General features: G+C 44.6%; 1 protein-coding gene across 2 annotated transcripts; it reads left to right on the top strand.

Moving 5' to 3' along the window:
- The first annotated feature begins 512 nt into the window (after positions 1-512).
- LOC310790593 (eukaryotic peptide chain release factor subunit 1) lies at positions 513-18,295 on the top strand. 2 transcript variants are annotated; one of them, XM_083652304.1, is made up of 11 exons: positions 513-609; positions 1,013-1,123; positions 4,372-4,547; positions 7,677-7,816; positions 8,040-8,178; positions 9,012-9,202; positions 11,306-11,435; positions 11,664-11,837; positions 11,942-12,006; positions 12,143-12,290; positions 17,570-18,295. In XM_083652304.1, exons 2-11 carry the CDS (start codon positions 1,038-1,040, stop codon positions 17,650-17,652), a joined length of 1,332 nt encoding a protein of 443 aa, XP_083508430.1. In that variant the 5' UTR covers positions 513-609; positions 1,013-1,037; the 3' UTR covers positions 17,653-18,295. The 2 variants fall into 2 exon arrangements, with proteins under 2 accessions (XP_083508430.1, XP_083508429.1); XM_083652303.1 differs by having other exon boundaries at positions 545-893.
- The last annotated feature ends 901 nt before the right edge of the window (positions 18,296-19,196 follow it).

Raw genomic sequence — 19,196 nt, 5'->3', positions numbered from 1 at the left:
CCTTGAATTCAGTGTAAACAATCCAAAATTCTAAATGTTATTCTTTTCCTTTGTTATTGTCATCTATAGTGGTTATTTGTATAAAAACACAGTTTGATTAGGAAATGATTGTATCTTTTATGTGATTTGAAACGATTAACTAAATGTGTAACTTGAGTTACTTGACAAAGTAACTGGTATAATATTACTGAAAGTAATAAGTTATATTACTGAGTTACTGCTAAAATGTTGTATCTGTCACCTTTTTCACTCTGACTTTGCATCCCTGTATGGTATGTAGTAGTCAGACTCCAAATTCTACTTGGGCCACATCTGACTACAATTACCGCCAGCCCAGTCACGAACACGTTTTTAAGCTCGAGTCCAATCGTTGTTCAGAATATATGATTGACGGGAGAAGGGGACCAACCAAAATGTGTCATTGGTTTCCAGGCGGGTTCCAGGAAGTGAACACGAAAATCCTAACCACCTCCCACATGTGAGGGGCACCACGCGCAGCGTGTGGAAGAAACCGGTCGGGAAGGCAACGTCATTCCTCCGACCACCGACTCAGTGAGCTCGGTACACAAGAGACAGAGAGAGCGGAGCGGTGTTGTCCGAGCGAGGCAGGTACGGTACTAGCACCGACTGTGCTCAAAAACTCAATAGACGTCTAAAAGGCATGACAGTTGTCGTTTCTATGGTTTCCAGGGTAACTGGGGAAAAGTAGGTCGTCTTCAGCTGCCGTTAGATAATGAATAGGGTGGACACTAGGGCCTGGAAGACTGCATAGGCCCATTTTTCCGCGCACTTTACTGACAGAGGCATCCAGGGTAAAGTCTTTCCCTCACGGTCAGTCCAGCTACCAGCACTGGTCAGGTGCCTCTCGGACACCGCGCCGCTAGTTTGGAGAGGTTAGCCAGCTAGTTATGACGAACATTTTGTCAGGCTGTTTGGATTAAGGACATTGGCCGGTTTTGTTGCCCCCCGGTTTACCGCATATGTTTTGCTCGTGTTTATAACGTCTTTTCAGGTGCTGAAGCGATTACAGCAGAAAGATGGCGGACGACCCCAGCGCGGCGGACAGGAACGTGGAGATATGGAAAATCAAGAAGCTGATCAAAAGTTTGGAAGCTGCCCGTGGGTAAGTGGTCGATTTGGGCTGCGCGTTGATGCCGCGGTCAGAATGTTTATGGCTTCGGGAGATGGTGTGTGTGTGTGGACCGCCGCAACAGCTGGAGATCGGAGAAGTGGGGCCGAATTTGGGAGTGGTAGCCTAGCTTAGCTAACATAGCTTACCTTAGCTGTGACTGTTGACGTTAGCATGCTAATGCAGTTAACTCCTGTCGCATTGAACCTCTACTAACGTATGTAAACGTTGTGTTGGTTTGGCAGAGGGCAGATTTAGATGGTTTCACGTTGTGTTCTAAGTGACACTGAGGGAAATGTTGTCTCGATGTAGCAATCAAACCATAAAGCTAATGAGCATGGCTAACAGACGTCATTTCTGGAAACAGGCCGCAATGGGATTCATACAAGAAAGCACGTTGATGATAATGGGAGGCCGGCTAGCTACAGTTGGACTTGCACATGCGCTGACAGAATCATTCTAGAATACGATATGATGCTAGCGTTGTCCTGAAGACTGACAACTCTTCATATTTCCCACCAGAGCCGGCTAGTAGCCTTATGACAGTCGAGCTGCTTAACATAACGTTACAGGTCGGCTTTAAAGGCGTTGCTAACGTTAGCTACAAAGTGGTCAGTTGGAAAGCATTTAAAATGTGTTGTTTGTAGGTAGGGGCACTGTGGCCTGCCCTGCGGCCTCCCTCGTTGTCAAATAAGGCGTCAGATTGTGGGTGGTGTTAACTACAGTAGCTAATAGCTTACTATGCGACAGCTTGCCATCTAGTGTTGCGCAGAATTTGCTGTGAGCTGTCCTGTGCTCTACCGCCTGCCATGTTACACATTTGCCCTGTATTCACTATTCAACCAGCTGCCACTACCTGTGTGTGCATCGTCAGCGTGTATGCTTTGCCTTTTCACAGCTAGTGACTACACAGACAATGTGGAGCAGTTGAACTTCAACTCAGTCCTTGGTGTCAAGGACAGAGATTGTGTAGTGTGTAATTCAAAGCCCACCCTTTTTCTGTCTCACCTTTCAGCTCGTGTCATGGTGGTAAAGTTTTGCAATGGGAGGTAGTGTATTGTTTCTAGGATGAGGAAAAAGTAGGTTGAATTTGAGAAAATTGACAGTGTTTGTGTTGTGCTGAAAAGTGTATTTGTTTTTGTGGTGAACAAGTGATTCTCCCAGTGTCATGTTGACATTGGTATGGAAAAACTATTGTGATAATGTATTCTGTTTTAGGCAAGGCAAGTTTATTTGTGTACTAGGAATCTCTTCCTAGGGTGGAGACTCTGGAGATGATATGCGCCATGGCTGCAGTTATGGAAATCGTGGGCTCCCAAAATTGTTGACAGGCACCGCCCACCCACCTAGGCGCCATCGTACAACTGTGCGCCATCGGTTGCTCGAGTGACATCACTGATGACATCACAATTGCTCAAGTGACATCACAATTGCTCAAGTGACATCACTGATGACTTCACAATCATGACACACACCACCGCCACACACACCGCCACCTGCCAATTTCAACTAAGATAGCACATTTCATACACAAAGGCAAAAAGAAAGAAAGAAAAGAGCATTACAGAAATACAAAGATTACAAATTGAAAAAGATATGGTTCATGTTAGGGATGGGCATCAATAATCAACAATCGAAAATTGATAGTTAAGGAATCACAATTTTGATAGTTTTTTAAAAATCAAATAGATGTGCTCTGTGCTGTGAATTTGATTTCATTACGTGGTCGCAACCAGGTGAGGGCGCAATCTAACTAGTTTTAGGAGTACGGGGTGGGGCTGCCGAGGTGATGAGATCAGCACTCAGCGGAAATGAAGTGGAAATGAAGACACTGACAGCAAAGCAGAGTTTTGTTTTGGACCATTTCGAGTTAAAAGACGACTTTGCTAATTGCAATCTCTGCGATGCCGTGTATACCGTAAGTACAACACGGCCACAATGCCAATCCTCCACCTCTTGGAACAGCCTACATCCCAGCCTGCTTAACGTTCGTTAACATGCGTTCATGTCTCACCCTGCCCTGAGTGCTCCTCTTCCTAAACAAGCCAGGACACTGGAGTTAACTTCACTTTGTTGTTTAGGAGTGGACTCTAGTCACCACCGCCTTAATATGTTATTTGTTATTTGTTTTATGAGCCTCTAAGTTTAATAGGCATACATTCATACATTCTGTCTCGTCATAGACGTGTGGGCATGGGGGAAGGATCGGGGATTAACCCCCGCAGTAAATGCACATTCTGAACGGACGTCTAATGTACCTGCTTTTTTTGTAAAAAAAATAAATATATATATATTATTATATCGATAATTGATCATTCATTTTCACGAAATTCGATTGTGGAAATTTATTCAAAATGCCCATCCCTAGTTAATGTAAAAGAACAGGCAAAATGCGAGCGATAAACCCATCCCCCCCCACCACAGACACACACACAAAGGAAATACAATCAACTGTCAACCAATAGAGAGCCAAAGTCACCGCCCACTTCCTGCTTCAGCACATGCACCAGTAAAAATGAGCGGTGGTGAACAGCGAAAGACAATAATTTTTGTATCCTGTTTGAATCGTGCCATGAATTACACGTGATTTTTCCTCAAATTAAAAGATAACTTTGCATGTCAAGAAAGCCACAGTTTGTCGTCAAATTGAAATGTAATGTTTAGTTTCGTATGAAACCGCTCAATCAACTAAATCTCTGGTCTCACACAATGTCACACCAACACCAACATGGTCTGGTGGGAGAGATGTCATTTGTGCGACTGGTTGTGTATAGTCTTTCTGATTATAAATAACTGATAGTGCAGATAGTTTTACGACAAACTGCGACTTGCAAAGTTATCTTTTAAATTGACAAACATCATATGTGTACCTCAGATGTTTGGTTCCAACCCGGGCCGGGACATCCAGTAGGCCAGCCCCAGATGTCCTAATGGTCCTAGAAGGTTCATATGTCAGAGTGATTTAAGACAAGTAGCAACATTTTGAAATACATTGAATTCTCTGAGTGACTGGTAGCCACTAGCCAGTGTAAGGATTTTAGAACTGGTGTAATTTTTTTAGTAATATTTTAAAGCACAAAAGGGTGATAAAGTCTCATTAGCTATACACATCTGACATCATGTTATATTTACGTTTGTTTTGCATGTGTTTTAATATGAGTGTACCCCCTTAAGGTTTTAGTTATACGAATGTCAAAGTGTGTAAGAAACTAACTTTCAGTCCCCTCTGTCTGCCTCCACAGTAACGGCACCAGTATGATCTCATTGATCATCCCTCCCAAGGACCAGATCTCCAGAGTGGCCAAGATGTTGGCTGATGAGTTTGGCACAGCCTCCAACATCAAGAGCAGAGTCAACAGGCTCTCTGTGCTCGGCGCCATCACCTCCGTACAGCAACGACTAAAACTCTACAACAAGGGTATGTGTTGTGATTGAGAAACCCAAATGAACACACTGTTTGACTTGCCTTTTTGTAAAAGAGTTTAGTTTCAAGGGCATCAAGATCACCTAAAGTTCTAGATTCATCCAAAAATGATACTGAACAAAAATATAAATGCAACACTCTTCTTTCAGCTCCTAATTCTCATTAGTTCTATGCACACCAAAGGCTTATTTAGTGAGCACTTCTCCTTTGCCAAGATAATCCATCAAGTGTGTCACATTAAGATGCTGATGAAACAGTAGGATTATTGCACAGGTGTCCCTTGGGCTGCTCACAATAAAGAGCCACTCTAAAATGTGCAGTTTCACATTCACAATGCCACAGATGTCACGGGTTTTGAGGGAGCGTGCAATTGGCATCATGCCGACTGCACGAATGTGCGCCAGAGCTGCTGCCTGTGAATTGATTGTTCCTTTCACCACCATAACCCATCTTCAAATGGAACTGCTGAGCCTGTGGTTATGACGTGGTCACGACATGGAAAGTCCTGTACACAATGGGTTTTTTCATCTGAGCCTTTACTTTTCAATATCAAGAATGATGCTGATTAAACAGCAAGCATGATTCTTGCACACGTGTGCCTTGGGCTCGTTACACTGCCTTCAAATGTGCTCGTGTCTTAGATGGACTATATAGTGGGCGTGGTCAGTGTCACCGCCCCCCTTGAAGTGTGGCAGTAGCAAGCTAGTTGAGCTAGAGATCGTGACTTGCCAAAACTCCACACACCCCACACATATAAACATACATATAAACAAAAACTGTCCCTCGTTAGCTCGATCTAGTTGTAACTAAGATATCTGCTGAAAAAAATAAATTGGAAAAATAAAACAGATTTAGCTACTACATCTGCGAACTCCACATGTTCCTCCCTGCTCGCGTTAGCTGTTGCTGTGACAGACGGATCTCGAACAAAGTTATTTCTCTCCTGATCTGTCTTTCTGAAAAATGCCATTTTAGTGTCAGAATGTTCAGAAGATATGTGGCTTGTGTAGAATGGGCCCAATATTTACTTTGATGACGACGGGGCGAAATAATCTATCATCATCTGTGATCACGTTCACTTCTCCCATCCACTCCAATAGACTCAGGACCTGCTGCTAGTCTCTGAAGGGGGCATGACAGTGGCGAAACCCCCCGTGACACAGATACAGGAAGTGACGAAGTTGAGCTGTCTCTATAGACGTTTTAATTTGACAACATAAACATTCTAAATTGCCCCTAGCTTACTTCCTGTTGCAATGTTTGCTAATGCAATAGCTGACAGGAAATAAGCTAGGGTTCAAACTGTTCCCATAGCAACCCAATTCCGTGAAAACCGTCTATAGTGTAATGTTTCTGGTCATGTTTACGGGAAGAGTCCATATGAACGCCCCCCCCCTCATCCTGTGGTGTTCACGACTTGGGAAGTGGACATTTTCTGAAAGCTCTGCCTCCGAGTTCACAATATCGTATGTACATGACTTCCCATGTCGTAAACCTGTCATAACCACGAGCTCACCAGTTCCATTTGAAGGCAGCATAATACATTGGAGAGGGCTTATGGTAGAGTGACGTTAACATTCAATTCATGGGCAACAGCTCTGGTGGACATTCCTGCAGTCAGCATGATGCCAACCGCACGCTCCCTCACGACTTGTGACATCTGTGGCATTGTGTTGTGTGGCCTTTTATTGTGACCAGCTCAAGTCACACCTGTGCAATAATCCTGCTGTTTAATGAGCATCATGATCTTCTTCTTCTTTTCGTTTCTTCAAAGCGATGTTATACGACAGTCTCCCATTTCTTGACACACCTGTGTCAAGAAACACCTGTGGCCCATCTTGATATGACTCAACTGTCAGGTGGATGGATTATCTTGACTAAGGAGAAGTGCTCACTAGGCATGGGTCGATTTCCGGTTTTACCGGTTCGGTTCGGTATACGAGCCCAAACCGGTTTGATCACGTGCAAACCGAAAAAACCTAAAAAAAAAAAAAAAAAAAAAAATTTTTTTTTTTTGAGTTTTTTAGTTTTTTTTTTTTTTTGCCAGTCCATTCTGATTGCACTATTGTTCGTATTAGCCTCTTCTCAAGTTGCACTAGTAGGCAAAAGTCTTATTTTGTTTATTATGTTGATGTTTGAAGAAAAGTTAAGCTGAATAGTTATGAGAAATAAAAACAGTGTGTTGTTACAGTTAAAAGGTTCTGCTTATTTGTATTCAGTGTTCGTGCTGGTTGGCAGCATACCAGCTTAGAGGTGCATTATCGCCACCAACTGCAGCCGCTTTGATACGTTTTTTTGGGGAATATCGAACCGGTTTCAAAATGTTCAAACCGACCCATGCCTAGGCCCTATATTGTGTGAATTTGTGAGTTTTGAAGTTTATAAGGCAGCTCAGCTGTAAGCCAATCCATTCTGATTGCCCTGCTTGTGTTTTTATTAGCCTTTTTCTCAAGTTGCACTATAGGCAGAAGTCTTATTTCATTTATTATTGTGTTGTTTAGAAGAAAAGTTGAGCTGAATAGTTATGAGAAATAAATACAGGGTGTGTTTGTTACACAGGTGTCCTGCTTCTTTTTATTCAGTATCATTGCTGGTTGACAATACCAGCTTAGAGGTGTATTATCGCTATCAGGTGGACTGAAGTTGCACTACAGACAGTTATGGGCCACACTCGGGAGCCCTGCTTGAAAAGAAGAAAAAAAAAAAAAAAAAAAAAAATTTTTTTTTTTTAATTACCAAAAAAATCGGTATACCGGTTCGATCCGGTTTAGACGGCAATATCGAACCGGTTTTAAAATTTTCAAACCGACCCAGCCCTAGTGCTCACTAACACAGATTTAAACACATTTGTGAACACAATTTGAGAGAAAGTCTGGATCTTTTCCGCTCATGAAAAATGGGAGCAAAAACGAGTGTTGCCTTTTATATTTTTGTTCAGTATATATTATACATTTAATTGTCCTCCTCAGTATCTTTCCATTGAAAGAGGTTGAGATACCACAGAAATCTCTGAATATGTGCTGTACACAAGTTATTGCTCCCTCTGACACCGTACATTGTCCATCTTGACAAAGACCTGTTGCCTGTCAAATCTAATGGCCTCTTCTCTTTCTGTCTTGCCAGTGCCACCTAATGGTCTGGTGGTGTACTGCGGCACCATTGTGACAGAGGAGGGAAAGGAGAAGAAAGTCAACATCGACTTTGAGCCTTTCAAGCCAATCAACACCTCCCTGTACCTCTGTGACAACAAGTTCCACACTGAGGTGAGAGAGCTCGCTCGGGGTCTTTGTGTGTGTGTGTGTGTGTGTGTGCGTGTGTGCGTGCGCGCATATGATGTGGACTTCTGCTTGTCTGAGAGGGACTGGCGGATTTCATTTTCTCCTCTCCCTAATCCATGCCATGCTTCCTCTCTGTCACATCCTCCTCTCCTCTCCTGACTCCGCCCCCCCCCCCCCCCCCCCTCCTCTCCTGACTCCGCCCCCCCAGGCATTGACAGCCCTGCTTTCTGACGACAGTAAGTTTGGCTTCATCGTGATCGACGGTAGCGGGGCACTGTTCGGCACGCTGCAGGGCAACACCAGGGAGGTGCTGCACAAGTTCACTGTGGACCTGCCCAAGAAGCACGGTACTGCCCCACAACACACACACACGCACGCACGCACACAAAACCAGGGCTGCTCATAGCATGGGTGCTACAGAGGTTGATAGTTGTGTAGCACAGGCAAAAAAAAAACATAGCGCACATATACGTCGGTTACCATCTCCAAAAACAACCGAAGAAGTGCAGTTCATCACTTAAACAGCTATGTGACTGGCAAAGGACATACATGTTGCATACAGGGCACACAAAATCCCAGGCCCTTAACAGGAAATTTTTTCAGACAAACATTTTCTTTATTTGCCCATAATGATACATTACAGGGACATAACTGTATATAAAGCATCAATATATTACACTTCAAATTAGGGCTGTGAATTGAATGTGTGCTTTTCACTGGTGTCCTTCTTAGTCCACTGAAAAACAATATGGAACCTAACTGGCAATTAAGATAAATGGTCCACACACGCAAGATGTTGTGACAAGATGGCTTGTCCCCGCTGTAAACTGTCTGGGTGCTGCGGCTGCATTAACCTCGCAGTTGAGTTCCTCCTCCTCTCGTTCCACGCACGCAAAAGTGTATCGCATGGGTGCTACAGCGGTCAATTCATTCATCGCACAGACTGATTTTTTCGTAGCACGTGCGATGTCGCACTGTACAGCCGTGCACAACACACACACACTCACAGCTCCTGCATGCTGCCCCCGCACCCATTGGCTAACGTTCTCTCCTACATGCTGAGAACAGCCCTCTCCTCTGTTTTTATGCAGTCTGATGGATATATAGCTAATATGTTTGTGCCCGTTGGTTCACCTGCTCTGGAACATTCATGTCATTGCATCTCTCTTCTCTCTTTCAGGCAGAGGAGGGCAGTCCGCGCTGCGTTTCGCTCGTTTGAGAATGGAGAAAAGACACAACTATGTGCGAAAAGTGGCTGAGACCGCCGTCCAGCTCTTTGTATCCAACGACAAAGTTAATGTGGCAGGAATGGTCTTGGCTGGCTCTGCCGATTTCAAGACCGAACTCAGCCAGTCTGACATGTTCGACCCGGTAAGTTAAGTCTGTTAAAGGGCGATGCTACTCAAATTGATATTTGTGGCCCACAACCAAAAAAGTTTGGCCACCATTGCATTACCGTAATTTCCGGACTATAAGCCGCGGCTTTTTTCCCGTTTTTTGGCCCTGCGGCTTATATAACGGTGCGGCTTATCTATGGATTTTTTCAGAAAAAAAAAAAAAAATACAAATAAAATCTCTCTTTTTTAGCACTCTTTCTAACTATAAATCCACTTCTGTTTTAATTTCCTCTCTTGCCCTCTTTTCACCACACCGCGGACACTGTGTGCACTGTAAAAATAAACAAAGGTGGTGTTGTGTTATGTTGTTTTGTTGAAATGTTACGGTAATACGGTAAATGGGAGCTTCCTCAAACAGCCATCTCTTTCCCGACAATCCCCTCTGTGCGTGACCCCTTACATATGGTAATTACGGTAAGCAAACGGCCACTCGGCCAACAACTCCCTCCCCCGACTACCAGGAGAAAATCACAGACTTCGGCGAATTCACACAAAGGAAGATCAAGGAATATTCCATCGAACCGGAGCAGATCATAAATATGGATGAAGTGCCTTTGACGTTCGACCTGCCACTCACTCGGACTGTTAACAAGAAAGGTGAATCGTCGATCACATTGAGAACCACTGGGCACGAGAGAACGAATTTCACTTGTGTTCTGGCCTGCTCTGCATCTGGAGTAAAGCTGCCGCCAATGGTGATTTTTAAGCGGATTACGATGCCGAAAGAGAAAATTCCCAGTGGGATATGCCTCAGAGTCAACAAGAAAGGGTGGATGATGGAAAGTGTCATGAAGGAGTGGCTGGCTGAGTGCTACGTCAAGCGCCCTGGAGGATTCTTTCACCAAAAAAAAGCTTTGCTCGTTCTCGACAGCATGAGGGCTCATATAACAGATTCCGTGAAAGCAGCCATCAAGACCACAAACTCCATTCGGGTTCCGAAAGGCTGGACTGCTGCGTGATGATGACGCCGGCACAGCTGGGCGCCTTCAGAGGCTGTTCGATTCCGACACCGACAGTGACGAAGAGGAGTTCCTTGGTTTTGAGAGTGACAACGAAGGAGAGAGGAGAGTGGTTGACGAAGCCACCCTGAACCTGTTCGTTTCCGACACTGAAGTTGAGGACTTTGCTGGTTTCAGTACGGAGGAAGAAGAGGAAGACGAGGATTAGTGACTTGACTTTGACTCTGACTCTGTTTTTGACGCTGCACCTTCACCTAAAAGATGAAGACAAGGATTACGGTACCTGGTTTGATTGTTGACAGCACCTTTTGTTGAAATGTTAATAAATGGGAGCTTCCCCAAACAGCCATCTCTTTCCCGACATTCCTCTCTGTGCACGAACCCTTACATATGGTAATTAAACATCAAAACACCCGCGGCTTATAGTCCGGTGCGGCTTATATATGTAAAAAACAGTCAATTTTGCTGCTGCGGCTTATATACCGGTGCGCCTTATAGTCCGGAAATTACGGTAAATGTATCATCATTCTAAAAAAAAAAAGAAAAACAAGGCAATCCTCTCCATGACCTCAGTCAACTTGACCATCTGTTCCAGGTTACTCAGTGAGCATGGAGTTGTTTGGGGGAAACATTGTTCATAAGGATCGATTGGGCTGTCCTAGCCCATAGGAATCACAGCTGATTTTCATTCACATTCTGTTGACGTTCTCCATGTTCCAGAGGTTTAGCCCTGACATTTGTTATTGAAATAAGATCCATTCAAATCAACCTTGCTTAGGGTTTCCATTCCCCTGGATGACACTGGTGCTTCTGAAGCCTTATCTGCTTGGTCATACAGGGCCCTGGAAGACACTGGTTCTTCTGAAGACTTATCTGCTTGGTCATACAGGGCCCTGGTAGACAGGAAGCGGTTGCCCAGTAATTCTAATTGGCAAAGAGCATGCCTTGCTGCTGAGAGAAGTGATATTTATGTGCATCAACATCTCACAAAAAATGTAAACTTGAACACAAACTTTGTAGAAAATGTATTCTCTTTTTCCAGTGCATATCTGCATAAACTGTGCTCCTGTGTGTGACACTATAGTGTTTAACCAGATTTGTGTGTTTTTTGTGTCCAGAGGTTACAGGCCAAGGTGCTGAAGCTAGTGGATATCTCCTATGGAGGAGAGAATGGTTTCAACCAGGCTATTGAACTCTCGGCAGAGGTCCTCTCCAACGTCAAGTTCATCCAGGAGAAGAAGCTCATAGGTAGGTTTGTGCCGACAAGTTGGAACCATTTTGGGGTGTCTCAAACAAGTGTGTGTGACGTGGGGGGGGGGGGGGTCAAATTAGCTAGCTTTTCCTTGTGTTACTGATTTTCTTGATTGCTGTCTTTTACGTGGAAGTGGACTAGCTGAAAAGGAATGTTCATAAGGCAAGTTGCTTCACGGTAACTAATCTTGTTTCTCTTGTTTTATTTGATCCTACCCTCTACAGGGCGGTACTTTGATGAGATCAGCCAGGACACGGGGAAGTACTGTTTCGGTGTGGAGGACACACTCAAAGCCCTGGAGATGGGAGCGGTGGAGATCCTCATAGTCTACGAGAACTTAGACACTATGCGTTACATTCTACGCGTGCACGGGGCAGAGAGCAACGGACTTGAGAATGGTAGAGACACACACACAGACCACCCTATGTGTGCCATTATCGAGAAACGGAGCTACAGATGCCATCTGATGCTATAATCTTTGTGTCTCTTCTTGGGTTTTCAGATGAGAAGACTTTGTATTTAACGCCAGAGCAGGAGAAAGACAAGTCCCACTTCACAGACAAGGAGGTGAGTGAGGCCTACACACAAAACAGACTCCAGCATGATCTGTGAATGCAGTCACATTGCCTTGTTGGTATTGATTTACATGAGATCCACATTGCTACCCATCATGTCACGTGTTCCTCACTGATTGTGTTTCCAGACGGGGCAGGAACATGAGATGATCGAGAGCATGCCACTGCTGGAGTGGTTCGCTAACAACTACAAGAAATTTGGAGCCACGTTGGAGATAGTCACAGACAAGAGCCAGGAAGGGTCCCAGTTCGTCAAGGGCTTTGGAGGCATCGGGGGTGAGCATGCCGTTGATGGAGATGGGGCTTGCAACACGAGACTTGTGTTTTATACAGATACGGAACGATTAACTCAGCTCAGTGGTTACTAAGTTCCACAAATATTACAGATTTGGCGCACAAATGTGTAGGTCAGCGGTTCCCAACCTTTTCCAACTCGGGGCCCACTTGAAAATCTCAAAACGTTTCCCGGCCCACCTCCGACCCCATAAAAAATATGTAGGTCAAATAATGCGTTCTCACAGCACATTTTTATTTTCCAGTCACTAGCACAGCATCTGAAACATGTTGTAGCATTTTCAGTGTTACAGTTTTCAAGGAGCTGTCCATTAGTAAGGGATTTTCAAATTTGTTTAATGTATTCATTTTTTATAATAATAAAAAATCCAAATGATTTGGTGGCCCACTTGCGATACTGCCACGGAACACCAGAGGGCCGCGGCCCACAGGTTGGGAGTCGCTGGGTGAGCTGCACTTCAACCACAGGAGGTGGGTTCAAGCGCCCATGTTGGCAAACTCCACCCTGATGAAGTGTTCTTTAGCCAGACACTGAACCCTACCAGTTCCATGGGTGCTGCTTTGTAGCTGACCCTGACCTCTGACCTCCCCGTGGAGGCAGGTAGGCACAACTCATTTTCCTATGGGGATCAATAAAGTTTCACATTATTGTTGCATCATACTCTGAATGGGGTTTCAAACCTTTACATCATGTGTGTGTGTTATTTCAAGTAAATTTAGTTATATAGCCTTTCATCACAAGCACAAAGGACATGTATGCTGATCTAAGGGTGCCACACCTGTTCGAATTGAACTCCGGTTCTTTTTTCCGCCTTGGTGCGGTTCGCCTGGGCAGATGTGAACATAGCAATTGCACGTGGGTGCAGACCAGAACAACCAGACAGAGACCACCTCTTCAACAAGGTCTCTGTCTGGTTGTTTCGGTCTGCACCCGAGTCCAACTGCTGTTCACATGGAAAACAAACCAGAGATTGATTCAACCGAAGTAAACAAGGTTACAAATGAACTCTGGTATGGTTTGTTTGTGGTGAGAACGATGATCAACCTCGACCCAACTGGAAGCATGATGCATTTTTGCATTAAAGCAGGTGGTGCAGCCAGCTGCACTGTGCATTATTGGCTGAGGACGAGCATTTCTTTAGTTTCACAACGTGCAGCATGATGAATCCGAGTAATCACAGACAGATGTGGACTCGTGAGGAGGTGCAGTGCCTCATAGAGATTTGACTATATGACTATATAAGCTCACAACATTCAACAACACACAAGAACGCTGAAATGTACTCACTCTTTAGCAAACGGCTCAGATCCAACACAGCACGTCCCTGGGTCCCCTTCAATACACCCACCAAGTAAGGAGATTGGACGAAAGGTTCTCGACATGCGAAGGACAGACAGACAGAGATTCCTTGCTCTATAGTATGGTAGTGCAGTGATGTTCAAAACGTGCCTGTTTGGAATGGGCTGATTGCTTGGCCCATATAAATCCAGACAGAAACATCACCAGTGAGATTAAACTGAGAACTGTAGAAGCTTTACTTGTATTGGTTGATTCTGCTGCCAATCAAACGTGTTTGTGCGCTTATTGGCTATTTTTACTGCCTCATCCCCCCCCCCCCCCTTGTGTGTGATCATTCTCTCTCGGGCAGTTTTACCTGAGTGGGGTGTGTGCCTTTGTCCCCACTCAGCCAGAGCCCTGAAGCCCCGCCGTGACATGACAGTGTTTATATCGAGCCCCCCCCCATGCCACTCACAGACGGAGCTGAGTGGCATGCTGTTCACTTGTTTAGTGAAAGTTTGGTCACGTGTCAACGTGACCAAACTGCATGTATGAAGTAGATCGGACGAACGATTCTCGAGATACGCCAAGGACATGCACACATACACTCAAGACAGAGATTCCTTGCTTTAGAGTAAGATGCCAAAATATACACAATAGGGTTGTGCGATGTCAACCAAATAACCATTGCGGTCGTTCCACAGTGAACCATCACGATGGCATCTTCGTTGACGGGGGCGGGGGGGCGTGTGATTAATTAATGATTTATGGAGTCGTTGCAGTGCCATTTGGCTGCGCCGGCGCCACTGCAATGCACGTTCACATTTACAACAGGACAGCTGAGCTCAACATGCCATGAGAGACCAGCGGGCTTAGGCTCCTACAGCAACAGCACAGAGCCAGGCGACTGAAACAGTTACAGATCCTGACCAACAACGTGTCTGTTGAATTTAACTAGCTGGCAGAAAACGGACAGAATTACTGGCGGCTAACGTTAATGGTCTGCATTTATATAGCGCTTTTATCCAAAGCGCTTTACAATCAGTAGCTACATTCACCCATTCATACACCGATGGCGGCAAGCTACCACGGAGGGTGCTGGCACACCATCAGGAGCAATTTGGGGTTCAATATCTTGCCCAAGGACACTTCGACATGCAGACTGGAGGAGGTGGGAATTGAACCACCGACCTCTTTTATCCAAAGCGATTAGTGGCCGACCCGCTCTACCTCCTAAGCTACAGCCGCCTGACGTTAGATTTGTGTGGTCTCAGTTTTGAGATAGAAATGCAGCAGCAGCAGCCTATGTAGTAATGGAGCAACTTCATGGAAACAGGCGAGTTGAATTCACAGTTGAAGACTTGTGACGTTACGATGATTGGGTTGAAAACAGGAAAGAACATGACATTTCTTCTTTGTCTTAACATTTTCACAACAAGTAACGCAACCGTCTTCTGCTTATCCTCCCCTCCCCTTCCTCCTCTCCGGTCTCCTGCTTCTCTGAACTGGGGATATGGTGCGCTTGTTTAACAGCGCCGCATGCCCCCCGTGCGTCGCGGCTGAGTGGAGTTGGCCTTTTTTATGATTAAATCTGCAAAAGTTTAATTCGAACAGATAATCACTATGGTCCGATGTAGAAGGCTCAGATGTCAATGGGGGTCGACCCATCGACGATGGTCGATTCCATCGTGCCAAGCCTAATACACAACATGCATGTCCTGTAAATACACAACATAGAGACACTGCGTAACGCGTCATTCAGAAACCAGTGAAACCACGCCCAAGACGGGGGACAACGGAAACCCCCCCTCCAATCCTGGCGTTCTATGTCACGTGCATGGTTGCGTGTTGCACAAAAAGATTGTATATAAGGAAGATAAACACTCAACTTCTTGACAGCTAGATCCACATTTTTCTTCTCGCCAATTCTCAATGGCTTCCTTGTTTTGCTCAGGAGTACAAAAAAACGTTTAACTGGTGATTTTTTACATTTGTTGTCTGCGCAGCCCACCACACAACAGCTTTTAGCTATGTTTAATTCAAGGAAAATGACGCTGGTGTGTGGAAATGAACGGAGCTTTTCCCCTGTGATGGGCGTGGCCTATTTCATGCAGTGTCTCTATGCATGTCCTGTAAATACACAACATGCATGTCCTGTAAATTGTCATCACACATTGCCAGTTGCTAATAGGGATGTCAATGGTTAACCGTTAACACCAGTGGTGCCACCTTAACAACTTTAACGCTACACTTGGTGACTTTCCAGGCCCCCTTGGCGACTTTATTTCTCAAAAGCGACCAGTGACAAATCTGGCACCTTTTTCTCACCATTGGAAGAGATGTGAATGTGTTGAATCCCAAAGCAACAATCAACCATAGAACAGAATGGGGGCATGGTGGTGCAGTGGTAAGCGCTGTCGCCTCACAGCTAGAAGGTCCTGGGTTCGATTCCAACCTGGGACACTGCGCTGAAGGAGTGCGTGCCCGTCCGCATGTCCTCGAGTGCCCACCGCCCGGGTGGGGTCGTCAAAAGGGCCTTTCTGTGTGGAGTTTGCATGTTCTCCCCGTGCCCCCTGGGGGTTTCCTTCATATAGGAACCCCACACCAAAACATGCAATATCCTGGTTGCTGAAGTGGTGCCTCCTCTGGTCATTAGGGTCGCCTGTTTGGAGGGAGGGGAACTCGTTGGAATAGCGTGATCCTCCCACGTGCTATGTCCTACCGGTGAAGCTTCCCCTGTCAGGTGAAAAGAAGCGGCTGGCTACTGCCCATGTCTCGGAGGAAGCATGGAGCCAGTTTCGGCTCTCCCCAGATTGGCAGAGGGTGGAGCAGCAACCAGGACAAATAAATTAAAATTACACTAATGGGGGATAAAAATGGGATAAAAAAATCGGAAGGGGGAGGAAAAACAAACAAAAACAGAACAGAATGATCTAACACAAACTCAAGGATGCAAATCAAACCACAAGATGCACAATAGCAAGTTTTAGCGAGCCTACCTGTTCCACCTGCTGTAGCCTAGCCGCCACCACCAACCTCAGACCTTCGAAGCAAAAAATCCAAAGAAAACATTATTACCTTGCTATTTAACTTGCCAAACACAGTGCACAGTGCTTAGTTGAAACTGCCCTCAACTTGACCAACAATTCCCCAGAAGTCCATTCCATCTATTTAGCCGATCAAACTGACAGACTCGGCCGGCAGGAAAGTGGACTGAAGTGGAACTTTTGGCAGTCGTTGACCTGATTAACTGTCAATCAGATTTTTGTGGCCTCTCTTCCTGTTCTGGGATGAATGGCATGAGAATGTATTGCAATTAAATTAAATTACTCTGTTGGACCTCATCCTAATCAAACTTTGTTTCTGCACCACACCAAAGTTGTTGGTCTCAAAAATGACTTGCAAGAAAAATCAAGTGCTCTGCACGTCTACCATTCAAATATTCTAAATATGTATTTACCAACACCTGCTTACATAACCAACACCTGCTTACATGATATAGGTTTCCCCCCCCCCCCCATTGATGTATTGCTGTCAACTTATTGTGATGGTGTATTCTGATCCTTTCCTAGTAGCAATTAGTCTTAGAAATAGACAGAATCTTGGAAGTCCTTTGTGAACTGATGGGATGCAACAAAGTTAGCAGCTGGAACGCAAAATCTGTTTATGGAAAGCGGCTCGTAGGCGGTGGTTGCTAGCCAAATTCATTTAATGGCAATATATTTTCAGAAAAGCCTCCCAAGCGCTGTACCTTGTACATGTTCCTCACAACCCAAAAACTAGTTTTATGTTAACACAGAGTAGAGCTTCATAATTTCAGGAATTCATGCTTTTCAGACACTAATACCCCCCCATATCTCAGGGGATTAGCCTATCCTAATTCGAATTCTTCCTTCAATGTTGCAGTGATCTTACAAAGCATGACATAAGCTAGCCAGCCCTCATGTTCCTCTTGCTAATCTATCGTCTTTGTTTTCCACAGGTATCTTGCGGTACAGGGTGGATTTCCAGGCCATTGAGTACCTAGGAGAGGACGATGAATTATTTGATTTGGATGACTACTAGGTAGTCGGGGACTGATATTGGGAGAAAAAAAAGCAAAGGAATGAATGAAGAAATGAGGAAAGAAAAATGCCACCTCTCTTTTGCAGCAAGTGAGGGGGGCGACCGTGTTGACCATATATAGAAGACAGACACACCTTCCAATTTTCCGGTTGCATACACAAACATGCACTTACGTTCATATGTACACGTTCATATGTACACACAAAAGATAACCTCACACAGGCTGAAGAGGAGTGAGAGTTTCCTTCATCCAGAGAGGGAGAAAAGCCCTTCCTGAATAAATCCCTGCCTTAGAGTGCTGGTTCCTTCCCCTAGTTGGATTGGACTCGACTCATTTTGTTCTTTTTGTTCCTCCCCTCCATTTTGAATGAACACAACAGCAAGTTCCCAGAGCCCTCGCTGTCCCCACCCCGGTCTGAAGAAGAACTTTGGACTCACTCCTCGTATATATAAAATATATTTTCCTTTCTTCCCTCATCCTATCCTCGCCCTCTCTCCCTCCTCCCTTCTATGCTTTTTTTTTTTTTTTTTTTTTGCATTTCATTTTTTTACTGGTAACTGCTGCTGTTGTATTTTATGAGAGTGGGGGATTTTTTTTACCTGGGTTTCTGTAGAGAAAGGGGGACAAAGTATTAAAATTGAACTGCTGAAAACCATTGCTACCTCCTCATCCGCTGTGGTCTCAATCTTGTGAAGTCTCTTCTTCCCGGAGAGGCTGACCCCTCCCTGCTCTCCCACCATCAAGTTGTCATAGTCCTGTGTGAGTGATAATCATGTTTGCCTTTTAGGGGATCTCACTTGTCATTGGATTACCCAGGATGTAGAGCTGCAACAATTAATCGATAGACAGAAAATTAATCCGCCACTATTTTGATAATAGTTTTGAGTACAATTTTAAGAGAAAAGGTCTAAATTCTCTGATTCCAGCTTCTCAAATGTGAATATTTTCTGGTTTCTTTACTCTTGTATGACCGTAAACTGATATCTTTGAGTTGTGGACAAAACAAGCCATTTGAGGGCGTCATCGTGGGCTTTGGGAAACACTGATCGACATTTTTCACAATGTTGTCATTTTATAGACCAAACAACTAATTGAGTAATCGAGAAAATAAATGACAGGATTAGTCGATTATGAAAATAATCGTTAGTTGCAGCGCTACCAGGATGCATCTTGTCACCTAACAGTTTCTTTTTTTAATTGCAGAAAAAGTGCGGTGGTAGAATTTTATGCTAAAGAAGTCAGTGTCAGTGTCCCACTTCATACAAGGTAATCTGTATAGGTCAAATTAAATCCTCACATTTTTACTTCTCTGAATCCTAATGTCCAGGCACTGCCAGTTGCACTTTGAAATGTATCCACTGTATGGCAGCTCAATGCAATCACTAACTCTTTGGTTAGTAGTCTGGGAGCTGATGTTTAGCAATTGCCTGCTTGCCTCTATGAAATTCTCTGAAAGGTAAGGTCAAGGGTCTCATTGAGTATGTTTTGCAGAGAAATAAGAAGATTGAAGGACTTGAGGAAATATTCATAACATCCCTGTCTA

This window comes from Poromitra crassiceps, assembly GCF_964638095.1.
Source record: "Poromitra crassiceps genome assembly, chromosome: 15".
NCBI classification, from domain to species: domain Eukaryota; kingdom Metazoa; phylum Chordata; class Actinopteri; order Beryciformes; family Melamphaidae; genus Poromitra; species Poromitra crassiceps.
The sequence above is the reverse complement of the archived record's forward strand: the minus strand, read 5'-3'. Positions and strand labels throughout refer to the sequence as shown.